We start from the raw sequence: 16,504 nt of genomic DNA, 5'->3' as shown, positions 1-16,504 counted from the left end.
CAGCCCTGGGCTAAGGGGCGTCTCAGCCCTCAATTCACTTCCACCTCTCCTGGCCCCCCTTCTCTCCTCAGTCTCTCCCCAGATTCCACTCCTCTGCACCCACTCCCTCTGTTCAGCGCAGGTGAGTGTCTGTATCCGAATGGTCCCATGAACAGGATTCGGCGAGAATAAACAAACAAACGCCGGCCACGGAAACGGGGAAGGCTTGGTTTCTGTAAACTCTTCAATTATGGGCACTGCATAGTCAGATCAGCTCTTCAGGCTGCCCCTTTTAGGCTCAGTCCTCCGTGCTCACAGAACCCAGCTCTCAAATCCCCCGGCGCCAGGAATCCCGCGGATCGCCTTTCCCCAGTCAGGGGCTGTGCCTGTCCCAAGGCACGCGGCTGTCTGCCACGAGGTCTCCCTCCGACCCTCTGGGCTCAGAGGTCCGGCAAACTTTCCTGCCCAAATCCCCGGTTTTTTTTTTTTACCTTTCCAAGGGAGTTCTGCCCTTCCCGGCTGCAAACTGTCTCACCAGCTGAGCAAATTCACCAATTCAGGGTGGGTGCTATTAGTTTCAGCTGCTCACTCCATTTGCACCTGGGACGCGTCTGCCTATATCGCCGCCATCTTCTTCCTCCTCCGGATGCCTCTAAAGGTCTTAAGTTACTCTCTAAGAAGTATGGGTTCTGATATTGTGGCCACTGGAGCCTTCTGGAAGGATTTAGGCACAAGAGTGACATGGCCCACCTATCGGGGGTCAGCATCTCCCTATCCCGCCCCTCTCCCCCCAGCTCTTCCAGGAGCCCAGGTACTCTTCCCAGAGGAGGAGAGTGCTCCTCCCCTCACATCACATTGGCGGTGCTTCCAAGGACAGATGTCAGAGGGGAGAGATGGGAGTGGTGGTGGTGGTGGTAATTGCTGGGTCACAGTGGGATGAGCGGGGGCGGTACTGCCATGGGGCTCCCTATTACCTGGAACACGCCCTCCTCGGAGGGCGGCAGTGATTCCCACTCAGGAGAGTCCATGAACTGGTAAGGAAAGATGTAGTGCAGAAACTGCCCGTCCTGGCTCACACGAACCCTGGCAAAGGGAGAGAAGACACTGTGTGGGAAAACGGGAATGGCTCCCAAAACCCTCTTCAAAGTCTAGACGACACATTAAAAACTGGAAAATGATTAGAATCTAGCATGGGTTTTTCCTCCTCCTCCCAGAAAACACAGTTTTAGCTTCAAACTTTCTTCTAAAGTGAGTTATACCGAGAAAGGAGGTGTCTCTATCCGGCAAAGGGAGCAATAAGAAGATCTCTAGGGAGAAGCTGAGGTCATCATTGGGTCTTTTTATTTAAAGGGGATGGAAAACTGTTCAGCAATGCAGACGATTAAGTGCACTATTGTGGGCGATGGTGCCATTGGTAAAACACACCTCCTGGTTACCTACACAACAAATTTCCATTTGAGTGTCTACTGACTGTTTCTGACACTTGTGCAGTCATAGTTAAGATCGATGGAGAGTCATCTTGGACTTTTTGATACCGCAGGGCAAGAGGATTGTGACAGATTACATGCCAGAAGCCAGTCCACCCTTGCTGCTTGACACAGTCACTGCAGGGAAGAAACATCTGCACAGCTTATGTTTCAAGGGACCTGGCGTATATGGCATACTGTTCTTAATATGTTTGCTCCCCTTCTTAGCGCTATGTGTTTTAAACAGGACCACCTCCCTGAGAAAGGTTGTTTCCCCAGAGGGGTGGTTGGTCGCTTTGATCTTTGCTTGGAATGACCTCCTTCAGTGATCCTGGCTATGATGATCAACTGAATGCTGCCTCCATGTCATTCCTTCTTTGCTGACTCCATTCACACCTTTGGGAACCCCTGGACCTGCTGGGGATGGATCCCAACAGATGGCACCCGAACAGGGACTCTTAGGTAAGCCCCCCATTCCCCTAGGTAAGCCCCACTCTCGGGACGGATAGGACTGTACCATAGGAAGAGGGTGGATAGTCTCCACTGACTCTGTCCACGCCTTTGGGAACCCCTGGATCTGCTGGGGTTGAACCCCAACAATTACAAATGCAGAGTTATCCACAAACAGATGTGTTTCAGATTAGAAACAGATTAGTTTTTCAGTGGTCTCTCCATCCTCATTTGAAAATGGAAATGATAGAGGGTGCCTGAGATGACTCACCTCTGTCCAAAGACTCCTTTCTTGCTGCTGAGAGCCAAACTGATCTCAGAGATGACTCCTCTACTATTTTCTTTGTTCTGATGTGTTTTTATGAGAATTGTGTACAGTTGTAACCATTCCTTCCATCATACATATTATATACAGTAACATTCAGGTGTCTGAAACTAAAATAACTCACTGACAAATTCTAATATTATTCAGAATAATTCTATCTCTATTAACAAGAAAAGCAAAACCTCTGAGTTTCTCTGAGAAAATTTGAATTCAGGGCATTATTTTACAATTTGGAAATCTGAGTAATCCAACTTTAAGTTGACTTTCTCATTGTTGAAGTTTGCTCCGTTAATGTGCGATTTGGGACTTCCTTTTGTGTCAAGCCATTCCTGCATATGACGCACCTTGGAGATGGGACCTTGCAATTGTCCTTGCACTGTATTCTGGACCCAGCCTACCAATCCCAGGCTTTTACTTTCAGCCTGAGTGTACTTGCGGAAAAACACCCCTTGCACCTTTCCCAAAACCTCATAATCCACCGATATCAGGGTGTTGCCTTCTGCCATGTTCATGCTCAAACCCTCTTGGCCTTCCTGGCCGGAGGCCGGGCCAGCACCGGCGACCACCAACCACCACGCCAACGGCTCCCTCAGTCACGGAACCCTCTACTATTGAGAAACTTGCCATTTCCCAAGGACAAACAGACACCTGCCAGGCTGGCTGCCATCAATAAATCAACAAACAAATGTTGGAGAGGATGTGGAGAAAAGGGAACCCCAGTACATCACTGGTGGGAATGCAGACTGGTGCAGCCACTGTAGAAAATAGTATGGCGGTTCCACAAAAAATTAAAAGTGGAACTGCCGTTTGACCCAGTAATCCCACTTCCAGGATTCTATCCTAAGAATCCTGAAACACCAATCAGAAAGAATATATGCAGACCTATGTTCATAGCAGCACAATTTACAATAGCTAAGATCTGGAAACTGGCCAAAGTGCCCATCAGTAGACAAGTGGACAAAAAAGCTGCGGTACATTTCTACCATGGAATACTATGCTGTAAAAAAGGAGCTCTTACCCTTTGAGACAGCATGGATGGATCTGGAGACTATTATGCTAAGTGAAATAAGCCAGTCAGAGAAAGACAAGTATCACACGATCTCACTTACATGTGGAATCTCATGAACAAAATAAACTGACAAACAAAATATATCCAGAGGTATGTGTGCACAGGACAGAATAACAGATCTCAGTGGGGGGTGGGGTGGGAGGACAGGAAGAGATTAACCAAAGAACATATATATGCATACATGCATAACCCATGGACACAGACAACAAATAGTATGGGAAGGTCTGGGGTGGGGCAAGGGTTGAGTGGAGGGGGGCAAAAAGGGAGAAAATGGGAGACATCTGTAATACTGTCAACAATTTTTTTTTTTAAAGCCCATCACCCCAGAGACTGCCCAAAAGCTGGCTGGTGACGGTATTATGAGTGCCCTAGAGCCTCCAGAACTGAAGTGTGTGCTACTATGAATAGCTCTCCAGCACCCTTTCTGCACAGCTGCTATTAGCATCATATTAAAAGCAAATGTTTAAATCAAACCAAGAATTACAAATGAAAAGTTCATTTCTGCAATAGGGACGATTGCCCTGCACCCGCCCACATGCCCTCGTGTGAGACAAGGCCCATAGGCAGGGCCCTTCCCCCTTCTCAGTACCAGTTAGTTTTGAGTAATTGTGCATGGTCAGAAAAGTGGTCAGTACTAGTTTTTATTTTGTTTCAAAACAATGTTGTTGTTTAAAAGCAAGGCATGCCTGTGACGAAGCGGAACAGACCACTTCGGGTTGTTGAAGCTGCTCCCTGGTTCCATTCTGGAGAGTAATCTGGGAGTTTTGTTTTGTTTTTCTTTTTTGGGGGCAGAGTTGTTTTATTTAGTCATTTTTAAAACTTCATTATCCTTTGGGCAGTCCTTAAGCAGGGGGAGCATGAAGTGATTCCATATTCCACTTCTTACATCTAGTTTAGAAAACATGTTCCCCACCTGGTGCTCTGAGGAAGGAGTATAGTAAATGCCTCACTGAATATAACATGCTCCTTGAAAGTCACCTCTTCTCTCCACCATTGAGTAGGTCCAGTATTTGAGGAAACTCAGGAGTGGGTGGAGCCTGTCTTACCCCTTCTCTTTCCCAGAATGCACTGTATATGTGACTGTGACTTTCAAGGAAATTTGTTAGCCATTTGATGATTTTTGAAAGTTAATTTCTAACTTCTTTTGCTGATAAATGAAAAGTATTGCACCTTTTGAAATATACCAAATAGATTGAGTACGTAAAAACCATCCCCCCCCCCCCGTCAGTCATTGTCTTATTAGGTTGCCTAGCATAGATGTGCAGCTTAATAGTGTATAATACAATGATCCTAAAGACAGCTGAAGACCTGGTATGTATGAGGGGTGGTGCTAGGAGAGAGATGTCTGTGGAATGATTCACATCCTCTCTCTTTCTTTTTAAAAATGTTTTTATCCTTACCTGAGGATATGTTTATTAATTTGAGAGAGAGAGAGAGAGAGAGAGAGAGAGAGAGAGGAAGGGAGAGAAAGAGAAAGATCAATGTGAAAGAGAAACATTAATCAGTTGCCTCCAGCACACGCCCCAACCAAGGATTGTACCCACAACCTTTTGGTGTATGGGACGATGCTTCAACTAATTGAGTCACCTGGCCAGGGTAATTCACATCCTCTTTCAAGTTATGAGGATGGAGACCTGCTTTGTTAAGAAGCTAGGGTGGAGTGGGGAAGGAGAGAATATTTAAGAGCATGGGGACCAACTAGGGGAATCCCTTATTTCTGTTTTGCATGAGGAAGTCAAGAGCAGCCAATCAAAGCTCTCTAGTTAATAAAAACCACTAGAGCGTCTTCTGAAGACACTGCGTAAGTGTTAACAGGGATTTTATCAATTTCTTTTGGTTTCAGTTTTCAATATTTAAAAATGTTTAGGTAATCTTCTCCACCGTGCCCGAGTCCTCATTCTTGTCGATTCATTAGTGTTGAACCAATGCTTCTCATATCTTAGTTCTTTGTATATGCATTCTTTTCAGATGTGTTAAACAAAACAAAAACCCTTACCAAAAGAACAAAACAAAACAAACAAACAAAAGAGATCTCTAAGGTACACCCTGTCAATTTGGAAGAAGCTACTGTTCCATCATTTCTGGAGCTTTAGTGACGAAACACACTTCTGGAAATGAGAGGTGGGTATGATCTGCTCCCTGCCTCTAAGGATTTCACAATTTAGTGGAAATCACAGGCATATAAATAACTGGCTGCAGGTAATGATGTGCTATTGGAATAGAATATGTCTTCACGTATTTGGTTCCCTCTAGAGATGGACTTCTTCCTAATCCCACCTTCTTCTCAGGTCTCAGCTTAAACACACCTTCCCCCAGGAAGTCCTGCTGGACTTCCCCAGAAAAGTTAGATCTGCCAGTTACATGCTCTGATTGCATTTTGCATTTCTCCTTGGACATTTTATGTATACAATTCACCATTATGCTGAATATTAACTACTGATTTTCTTGATAGACTGTAAGCTCCATGAGCACAAGGACAACATTTTTCATATTTTAACACTGGATCCCTAGGTCCTAGCACTCTTCAATCATTTTTTGCGGGGGGAGGGGGGAGAGGATTGTGGAAGGATGGAATAGAGCAGTGGTTCTCAACCTGTGGGTCACGACCCCTTTGGGGGTCGAACGACCCTTTCTTTCACCTGCGTCGCCTAAGACCATCGGAAAACACATGTATAATTACATATTGTTTTTGTGATTAATCACTATGCTTTAATTATGTTCAATTTGTAACAATGAAATTGGGGGTCACCACAACATGAGGAACTGCATTAGGAAGGTTGAGAGCCACTGGAATAGAGGGAGGGAAGAAGGAATGATGGAACAAACGAACTCACTTGTGTCACCATAAAAGGGGACCAAAATCTCAAGGAAAAGCTTCTCAAATAAAGGAAGAAAGACAACAGGAGAGAACGAGGCTCCTGAAGCCTACATCAGATCCTTCCACCGTCTCCTGAAGCAAGGAGCCTCGCCACACATGCAAGCCACCAGGGAGCACCGCCTTAGACTGTGAGCAACATCTCGTGAATCTGCGTGCCTCCCTGAAGCCATTGAATTTGGTATACTGTATCCTTTTTTATTTTGTTAATCCTCACCCAAGGATACTTTTTACTCCCCATTGATTTTTAGAGAGAGTGGAAGGGAGGGGAGAGACACACAGAGAGAAACATCTATGTGAGAGAGACACATTGATTGGTTGCCTTCTAAAGTGCCCCTTTTGAGGCCAGGGATGGACCCTGCAACTGAAGTATGTGCCCTTGACTGGAATCAAACCTGTGACCCTCCAGTCCATGGGCCGACACTCTAACCACTGAGCAAAGCCGGCATGGACTACTGTATCCTCTATCATTTGATCGCCTGGACAGACAGGTAATGTCCTCCTATGTGAATAGCTCAGACCAGTGGTTGGCAAACTGCGGCTCGCGAGCCACATGCGGGTGGCTCTTTGGCCCCTTGAATGTGGCTCTTCCACAAAATACCGACTTTTGCGCATGAGCCACGAAGTTTCAATCGCACGGTACGTGCGTGCCCACATGTAGTATTTTATGGAAGAGCCACACTCAAGGGGCCAAAGAGCCACATGTGGCTCCCGAGCTGCAGTTTGCCGACCACTGGCTTAGACAGTTAGTTGCCTGCTCAGAAGGCTGGGCATGTTGGGACTTGTGCTTTGAATACTAAATGAGAGAGACTCCCACAGCTCTATAGGGTGATGCACTATGAGGAATTCACTTGCTGAGTCTTGAAAGGAACTCCTTGCCTTTATTAAAATAAAACAAAAAGGATGTCTGAAGTTTCAGTAATGGTTTCTAGATGAGTTTCAGCCTGCTGCTCGGAGGTGTTGGTGCCACACCATGACCAGAAAAAGGTGTGGGATTTTCTCTGAAAACCGGTACCTGCTCATAGACTAGAAGCCTCCTCTCCCAGCTCCAACTTAGCGAAACTGAGATGGGGTGACATGGAAAGGTAACAATACAAAACTCTAACTCCAAACCTTGAAAAGCAAGAAATAAAAATCAAAATGTTCTCATTTCTGACGTGGGTCTTTGATGCTAAGTAAACTAGGAAAAGCCACGCTGAGGGAGCAAGCCCTTACCACCCCTTCACAGGGAAGTGGTCTTATACAAGTTCATGGTCCATCCATCATAGTAAAGATCCTTGAACCATACAACAATCATAATATGTTTCCAAAAGTGAGCACCATACATGGGAAGCGGGCATTTCTCCCCCAATCTCAATTCCCTCCTCTGAACGAGGAGCAGGCAAAAAACATGGACCTCATGAATGAGCACATTTCCTAAAAAACTGTCCTTATTTTAAGCATGGAACTGTAGGTGGCAAACATTTTGGCAACAGTCATATGTAATCGTTATTTAAGTATGTATTTGTTTACAAATAATTGCCTTTGTTTATATTTTAGTTCACTCATAAAATTTCTCCCAACAGAGCCCTTTCAACCCAGGACCTCTGAGTCCAAACACATTTATATATATCACTTCCAATTAGGAAGAATCAAAAAATCTCAACAAGCCAATAACTATGGAAGAAATTGAAGCAGTCATCAAAAAGCTTCCAGCAAACAAAAGCCCAGGACCAGACGGCTTCACAGGGGAGTTTTACCAAACATTCAAGGAAGAACTAAAACCTATCCTCCTCAGACTACTACAAAAAATTCAAGAGGAAGGAACACTTCCAAGCTCATTCTATGAAGCCAGCATCACCCTAATACCAAAACTCCAAAAGTGAGCACCATACATGGGAAGCGGGCATTTCTCCCCCAATCTCAATTCCCTCCTCTGAACGAGGAGCAGGCAAAAAACATGGACCTCATGAATGAGCACATTTCCTAAAAAACTGTCCTTATTTTAAGCATGGAACTGTAGGTGGCAAACATTTTGGCAACAGTCATAATGTATTCGTATTTAAGTATGTATTTGTTTACAAATAATTGCCTTTGTTTATATTTTAGTTCACTCATAAAATTTCTCCCCACAGAGTGCTTTCAACCCAGGACCTCTGAGTCCAAACACATTTATATATATCACTTCCAATTCTAAACATTAACAGATATTATTGTTACTAGTAGTTGTAGTACCATTATCATCAAAATCTATTTTTCCACTGTGTGATTGGCAGTCTTATCTGGTTTCATTCCCCCTCTTCCCTTGGGATAGAGCCTTCTGACTATTATCTTATTTTTCTACCACATTCTCTTGGTCTCAAGGAAGCTAGGGAGGAAACTGAAGACAAAGCCTTTTGAAATACTTCAGTGGCTTTCCACAGAGCCAGCCCCAGAGCACCAGGGTTGCTGCTCAGCCCCACATCAAGTCCCACGAAGGCAATATTTCAAAGACTCCACAGCTGCCTATCAAGAGTGCAGCACAAACCCCCGTGTATTTGTTCAGAAGCCACCGGCCAATGGCCAGCACTCCATGCAGCTGATTGGGCATACACTGACCCTAACTAAAACCATTTCTGCTCATGTCTGATTGTCAGCCTTCTTAAACGGAGTCAGCCACGTGTCCACACCAAATCCTCAATGAAACCTGTGTGGGCATCCGACTCTCTCCTCACTGTCTGGTCTTCAGATTTACAAGTCAGCTTCCTGGCCTGTAAGAAACTCACTAGAACTACTGGGAATGGGTAAGTGGGCAAGGGGTACTCCCTTTCCATGCTTGGGTGTGTACGGACTGGCTTTTCCACAGTCTGTTCAGGGTATCCCCAATATCCTTGATGCCCTGGCAGGGAACAGGGGCTATAGGAAAACCCTCTGTTTGGGCACTGGTCCCTGCACATAGTTGGCACTTGGCAAATATTGAATGGACATGGGAAGAACAAATTAATCTTATTGAAATATTCAGTTTTCCAAAACTTACAGAGATATTGCTGCAGCTTAGGGATAAGCATTAGACACCTCCCAGTAGCAAGTGCACACACAACCTTTCCTGCCAACCAAGAAGATACCTCATGATCTAGTTTTCTCTGGGAAAATGTTAAGAAAGAGGAAGCAAACCCATGCTTAGAAAAATCTATTTTGGTTTGTTTGACGTGTCACATCCTTCCCTTAATGGAAGGGGACACGAAGTGGAAAAAGATTTACTGGGAAACAAGAAGCGTGGGCAGTGACAGGGTAGCTTACCGGCCAGAGAGCAGCAGGGACAGGCGGTTGATGGGCGTCTCGCCCTCCACAGCGTACGTCTGCTCAATGGCCAGAGTCAAGACCTGCTCCTCGCAGCAGCGAACGATCTCCTTGTACGCCTCCATGGGCACCTGCAGGGGCACGCACAGCGTCCTGTAGAGGAGCTCGAACTCCTCAGGGAGGCTGTCCTTGCGCAGGCGGTAGACCAGGTGTGCCAGCTGGAGCAGGCAGGCCACTGCCAGCAGGAAGTTCCAGATGACAACGTCCAGGCCGCAGGCATTGAACCAGCCCCACAGCACGGAGCACATGTAGCCGGTGCCCAGGAAGCCAAAGAGATAGAAGCATCCGTATACCCCACTGCCCCCCATGAAGCCCAGGAGCAAGACGCAGTTCGCCAGGTGGTAGAGGGCCCCTTCCATATCCTGCTTCCAGCCAGCGCACACCGGCCCCTGCCAGAGACGCTGGCCCAGCGTGCTGCTGTTGGCGCTCATCTTCGGGGCGTCTCAAAGTCTCGTCGTGCTCTAGGATTCTCCCACATAGGAAATTCTGACAATGGAGTAGTCTGTCCTCTTATGTGTCTTCTCACCTCTGGCTTCTCACCACCAACTCCACTTGTCCTAGGAGCAAAGCTTCTGGTAGCTTTGGTAACGACTGGCAGGACATAGCACACTTTATGGAGAAGTTTGAACCTTTTTATCCTCTCCCTCGGCCAGGCGCTGGCCCTCGGGCAGAGCTCTGGCCAGCTTCCTTGGCTCCAGATTCCTTAGGCCGGTCTTCACATTTGGCTCTGAGCAGAAAACCTAAACTGTCCTGAGCAAAGGACAGGACTGTTGGCCTGAACACTTCCGCAGTGAGCGATGATAAAGGGGCCACAGCCTGCTCTCTGTTTTCTCCAAACAGAGTGAGGAGCGGCCAGCACAGGAGGCGCACTTGTGTTCCATTTGGAATGTGTCTCTCTTGGCACCGGAAGAAAGGGTGACCCCAGATGGATACCATGTTTGGAATTGGAACACAAGAGGTACTGCCAGTGAGAAAAGACAGGCCAGGCACACAGGGCTGGCAGAGCACTTAACATAACTCCCCAGGGGACAAGATAAGATCTCAGGGCAAGAGGCAGGCAAGGGAACACAGGAAAAGTGAGCACAGAATTCACCACCACAACTCAGGCAGGACACTGTCCAGGGCTCCCTGTGCTGAGGGCCAGGGGCTCCCTTGAGGTAGGAGGACACATCAAAGTAGGAAAGTGTGGGACTATTACCAGAAAAAATATCCTAACCGTGAGAACTGGAAAACCCTTGAAGGCCTTTATTAAGTCACATTGTAAATATCACTAGGCATTTATTTGACAGGTTGAGTTCTACGCTGACTTTCCCCTGTGTACATCTGAATCAGTTATAGGTAATGCAATGGTAGTACCCTGTTCACACCCTCACCCTACCCACCCCGGCATTTGCAAAGATAATAACTACCACCTGTTAAATACCAGCGGCGTGCCAGACCTAGATTATGTACTTTACACAAATGTTATTTCGTCATTACAACAACCCCAAAAATATTATCCTCCTCCTAGCTCTGAGAGAAACTGAGGCTCAGAGAGGTCACAAGTTCCTACAAGGAGCATGTAAGTGGCAGAATCAGGATTTGAACCCAAGTCTATCACACTGCTGTGTCTCACAGAGTTTGCACAATAAGTGAAAACGCAGGACTAGATCTATGACTCCCAACCCCACACTCACCCCAAGAAGTCTGATAATGCCAAAGGAACTTCTGGATGAACCTGGGCTCTACGTTGAGTCAGCAAGGAGTAAATCTGGAGTATTTAAACATTATACTAAGAAATACCCCTCTGGCTTCCAAATGACTCCTTGATTCCAAATGACCCCCTTGCTTCTGGTTAACCTTTACCTCCATTAATCCTATTGCCCCTGAGGTAGGGGCTGGGGACTGAAGGACCCAGTATCTTCCAGAACTATTCAAATGCTCAATCCACATGGGTTTTTATTATACTGCTAATAACCTAGCCATAATTAGTGAGGAATTAGAAATGGGCAAATATGCTGAGGAATAGAGGTTTTCAACTCAACATGAGTACTTACTATAAGATTCTCAAGAGCTGTCACTCTATCGAGGGAAAGATACCTCAAAAGCAAGGGTGTCAGCTTGCGGACTCAAGCGTCCTGGGTTCGATTCGGTCAAGGGCATGTACCTTGGTTGCGGGCACATCCCCAGTGGGGGATGTGCAGGAGGCAGCTGATCGATGTTTCTCTCTCATCGATGTTTCTAACCGTCTATTCCTCTCCCTTCCTCTCTGTAAAAAAATCAATAAAATACATTTTTTAAAAAAAGCAAGGGTGATTCATCAATAGACAAGTGAATAAAAAAACTATGGTACATATATATAATGGAATGTTTCTTGGCCATAAGAAAGAATGAAATCTTAACCATTTCCGACAGCATGGGTGGACCTAGAGAGTATTATGCTAAGTTAAATAAGACAGATAGGGAAAAATAAATACCATATGATTTCCCTTATATGTGGAATCTAAGAACCATCTAGACAAACAAACAAAATAGAAACAGATTCATTGATACAGAGAACAGACTGATGGTTGCCAGAGGGAAAGGGGATGGGGAGCTGGATGAAAAAGGAGAAGGGATTGAGAAGTACAAATTGGTAGTTACAAAATAGTCATGGGGATATAAAGGACAGCACAGGGAACATAGTTAATAATCCTATACTGAATAATAAAAGGCTAATATGCAAATCAACTGAACAGCGGAACAACCAGCCGCTATGACGTGCACTGACCAGCAGGGGGCAGAAGCTGGACTCACGGCTGGCGAGCACAGTGGCAGTGGCGGGAGCCTCTCTCACCTCCACGGCAGTGCTAAGGATGTCCAACTGCAGGGAGTGGGCCTAAGCCATCAGTTGGACATCTCCCGAGGGCTCCCAGCCTGCGAGAGGGCGCAGGCCAGGCTGAGTCCCCCTCCCCTCCCTGGCAAGTGCACAAATTTCGTGAACCCAGTCTATAGTATTATAATAACTCTGTATGGTGCCAGATGGGTACTGAAAATATTGAGGGGACCACTCTGTAAAGTACGATTGTCTAACCACTATGCTGTATGCCTGAAACTAATACAGAATAATACTGAATGTCAACTGTAATTGGAAAAAAAAAAAAAAAACAAGGGCAATTCAATGTGTGATGCATAATAAATGGGTTAAATGTAAAGAGAGGTAGCAGTCTAGAAGGGTGGCATACAGGAAGGAAGATATAAGAGCTAACAATTGATTCCAGGTGTAAGGGTTGAATTACTCAGGTAGGTAGAGGGAGAAGTGTTTCTAGTGGTGAGAACAACAAAAGTGAGGCACAGAAGTGCGGAAATGCATGGTATGTTGAAGGACATCAGTTTTTTTCTTATTTAATTAAAATCAACAATATGTGCATCATATTCCAATACTCCTTTCTAAAGCCAAAAGGATGGAAAATCAGTGGTAAAGGAGAAGAACTAGAATGCCTGGAGAAGGAGAGGCCTGCCCTGGAGTCCCTCTCGCAGCAATGGTTTAGATCCGTGATGTCATTGGAGTGGTGGAGTTGGGGGAATTTCCACATGCTGCTTGTATGCCTGCCTCCCACCCCAACCACCCACTTTCTAACAGGCAGCAGCTGCTCCCCGCTCCACCTTAGTCATGCACCCCTTGGGCTGCCAATGTCGTAGTCCCTGCCAGCTGTGAGAAAGGAAATCAGAAGCACAGGAACAGAGAAGTGACCAATGCTCTGCCCAAGATAGAATTTCAAAGCCGGTCATTTTTCTCAGCAAGCCTGAGCACAGGCTGGCCCCAACACGTTAAAGAGACAGGCAAACCCATTGGCTACTGTTCTCAGCCTGTGTTCCTTATCAATCCACACATGTGCCCATCTGAGCAGAGGGGACTAACATTTATCAAGCAATTATTGTTTCCTCTTATCACCGCATACATTTTTTTTTTAAGTGGAAGAAACGGGTTCAGAGAAGCAAAGGAACTTGCCCAAGGCCACAGAGCTAGTATCTGAGCAAGGACTGTGACTCTAAATTGTATGTTCTCTGTGCTGTACCACCTTGGTAGGTACTTTTGGGAATTTCTATGTGTTGTTACAGGAACATGCAATGCTGCTGGAGTGCACTGTGGGCTCAGAAACCCCACACACTGTCTGTGAGGCAGTGACGTTGATGCATAGAGGATAGGACCCATGATGGGAATAGACAATGGAAAATTGTATCTTGTTTTTAAACTCAGACTTGATGGAAGACAAAAGAAAAATTTGTGTCACAATGGTGCGTTATAAGGAAATCCACACACATGCAGGCAGAAGCACAGTAGAAAATATTTGGGGGAGAACAACAAGAGAGAAACATTATTTGTTGAGTGGACTCAATTATCAATAAGCATTTATTTAGGGCAAAGGTTGTGCTCCAAGAACAGGAGATAGAAATATGAGCAAGACAATTATCACCTTCGGGGAACTTTTGATCTGGTGAGGGCAGCTGACCTAGGAATAACAACAATCCAATAAAATAAGTACATTCGGGACTCAAAGGAAGCACTGACGGGGAGCAAAGATCGAAAGGAAGGTGACATTTAAGCTGGTCTAAAAAGATGAGTAGGTGTTCCCCAGCCAGGGTAAGGCATTCCAGGAAGGGAGAACAGAACGTGAAGTCAAGTCCAGAAGTAAAACAAAAACACAGGGCATTCTGGTAACAGAACAGCTTGCTGTAGGTGAATCAAAGGCAGACAGGAGAGGCCAGCAGTGTGAAGTCAGCACAATGCCTTGCCAAGTGGGGTCGTGAACCAGTGAGCTGCGAACTGTTACTGGTCCATGATGAGATGAGAACAGAAATTAATAGTATTTAGGCATTTTTATAGCAATTTGACAGAGAAACTTGTGGCCTTTGAGTTTAATAAAAACGTGGGGCCCATGTAGTGTGTCTTTTTTTTAACATTTCGCTTTCCTAATATTAGTCTGTGAATTGAAACCATCAAAGCTGATTCCTCACCACACAGAATTTGAGCTACACTGCGCTTGAGATTAATGCTTTCCTAATATAGATATTAAAATAGAACAGAGGCTTTGGACACATACTGCCAAGTTGGTCTTAGGCAGACACTACTTGTTGCCTTTCCTATAGCAACCTTAATTTCCTTAATTTCTGGAAGTCTGATTTTGCTCTGGCAATATGTTAAGGAAGGTGGGCTTCTCCCCCAGTTGCCAGGGCCTGAAATAAGACTGGTCAAAGCCAAGCATGAGATCCCTTTCTCCTGGATGGCAACAGGTTTAAGGGTAGGCATGTGACCAGTGAGAGATGAGGAAGTGCATGGGGGAGCTTCTGGGAAAAAGCAGGCACCTTGGCAGACAGTTATGTGATGATGTAATGCTTGAAGTCACCATAGCCATGAGATACGATATGCTTAAGGATGAGAAGGGTAAAGAACAGAAAAACAGACAGGCCTCTATTCTTGAAAGTGAGCCACTGTCTCAAACCTGGAATGTGACGTCCAGATGCAGCTGGTAGTCTGGTGCTTGCAGTTGAATGCCTCCAGATTCAGAGCCCCTTGAGGATTTCTATAAGGACTGCTCTTCAGAGAACAGTTCTCTGGACAGGATTATCTTCTTAAAGAAAACTGAGCATCAGACTAATAATGTTCTATCAATATGTTTCTCTCAAAACTTTATGAGGAATTGTTCCTCTAAACTCAATTTGACCTTTCAGGATAACTTGGTTGTTAAGAAAACAAGATGGTTTAGTGGAAAATTGGACACCTGCTCACTATCCATTTATCTCTTCTTCCTTTTAACAGAATTCCAGTTTTGTCCTGATATCTAAATTACACATAGATCCAAGAGAGGGAGTGGGGGTTCTGTTTAAGCCAATCAGCATAAGGCATTCTGCTGACAACTATTATCCATACTAATAAAAGCCTAGGTGACCACCTAGGTCGCACCCTCATGTCATAACAAGATGGCCACCCCACATCATCACAAGATGGCCACCCCCATGTCATCACAAGATGGCCACCACAAGATGGCTGGCAGGAGAGGGCAGTTGGGGGCGATCAGGCCGGCAGGGGAGGGCAGTTGGGAGCGATTGAGCCTGCAGGGGAGCAGTTAGGGGGTGATCAGGCAGGCAGGCGAGTGGTTAGGAGCCAGCAGTCCCGGATTGTGAGAGAGATGTCTGACTGCTGGTTTAGGCCCGATCCCGCAGTCGGGTATCACCCCAGGCGTCCCAGATTAGAGAGGGTGCAGGCTGGGCTGAGGGACACCCCTCCAGTGCACGAATTTCTTGCGCCAAGCGTCTAGTTGGTTCATAAAAATATAAACCTAATTTGGCTCAATCAGACTTAAAGGGCACGCATGCCTTAGGAATGGTTTCTCTCTTCTGCAAGACTTTAACAATAAAATATATGATTGGCTTCATCAGTCCTGAAAAGGAGAGGTCTGAGATAAAAAAATAACTTGTCCTAGAAGGTATCATTGAGCCTCTATTATTGCATGCAGAACTTGCAATGGGCTTCCGGCTATGAGTTTTCCTTTATCACCTAGCAGTTTTTTTGTAATATATTTAAAATATTTTTATTGATTTCAGAGAGAAAGGAAGAGGGAGAAACAGAAACATCAATGATGAGAGAGAATCATTGATTGGCTGCTTTCTGCATGCCCCACACTGGGGATAGAGCTTGCAATTGGGCATGTGCCCTGAGAATCAAACTGTGACCTCTGGTTCATAGGTCGATGCTCAACCAGATGGGCACACCTAGCAATTTTTAAGAGCTAAAGAAACACTGGTATAGTCTCACATGCAGAAATTCTTTTGAGGAAAGGATCTTGGAACATTCATCATAGCACTGAGTATTCAACTTCATATTTCTATTGCTTATATACATACTAAAGGCCCGGTGCACGAAATTCATGCACTGGGGTGGGCGGTGGGGAGGCAGGGAGGCTCAACCAGGTCTGTGCCCTCTCAGTCTGGGAACCCTCAGGGGATGTCTTTCTGCTGTGGAGGCGGGAGAGGCCAGCTATAAGCCTGCTTATGGCTGAGCG

The 16,504-nt window shown here is 45.6% G+C and overlaps 1 protein-coding gene and 1 pseudogene across 3 annotated transcripts in view; both read right to left on the bottom strand.

Annotated features, from left to right (window-relative positions):
* POPDC2 (popeye domain containing 2) overlaps positions 1-10,302 on the bottom strand; it is a 29,095-nt gene extending 18,793 nt beyond the window's left edge. For all 3 annotated transcript variants that reach the window (XM_015558502.1, XM_006755366.2, XM_015558501.1), the window contains exons 1-2: positions 9,423-10,302; positions 954-1,062 (exon numbers count right to left, since the gene is read on the bottom strand). In XM_015558502.1, coding sequence (XP_015413988.1) covers positions 954-1,062; positions 9,423-9,913 — 600 coding nt within the window. In that variant the 5' untranslated portion in view covers positions 9,914-10,302. The remainder of the gene's footprint in view (positions 1-953; positions 1,063-9,422) is intronic.
* LOC102753920 lies at positions 2,312-2,785 on the bottom strand (annotated as a pseudogene).
* Positions 10,303-16,504: the final 6,202 nt, after the last annotated feature.

Source organism: Myotis davidii, unplaced genomic scaffold, assembly GCF_000327345.1.
Source record: "Myotis davidii unplaced genomic scaffold, ASM32734v1 scaffold292, whole genome shotgun sequence".
Classification (NCBI taxonomy): Eukaryota; Metazoa; Chordata; class Mammalia; order Chiroptera; family Vespertilionidae; genus Myotis; species Myotis davidii.
The sequence above is the reverse complement of the archived record's forward strand: the minus strand, read 5'-3'. Positions and strand labels throughout refer to the sequence as shown.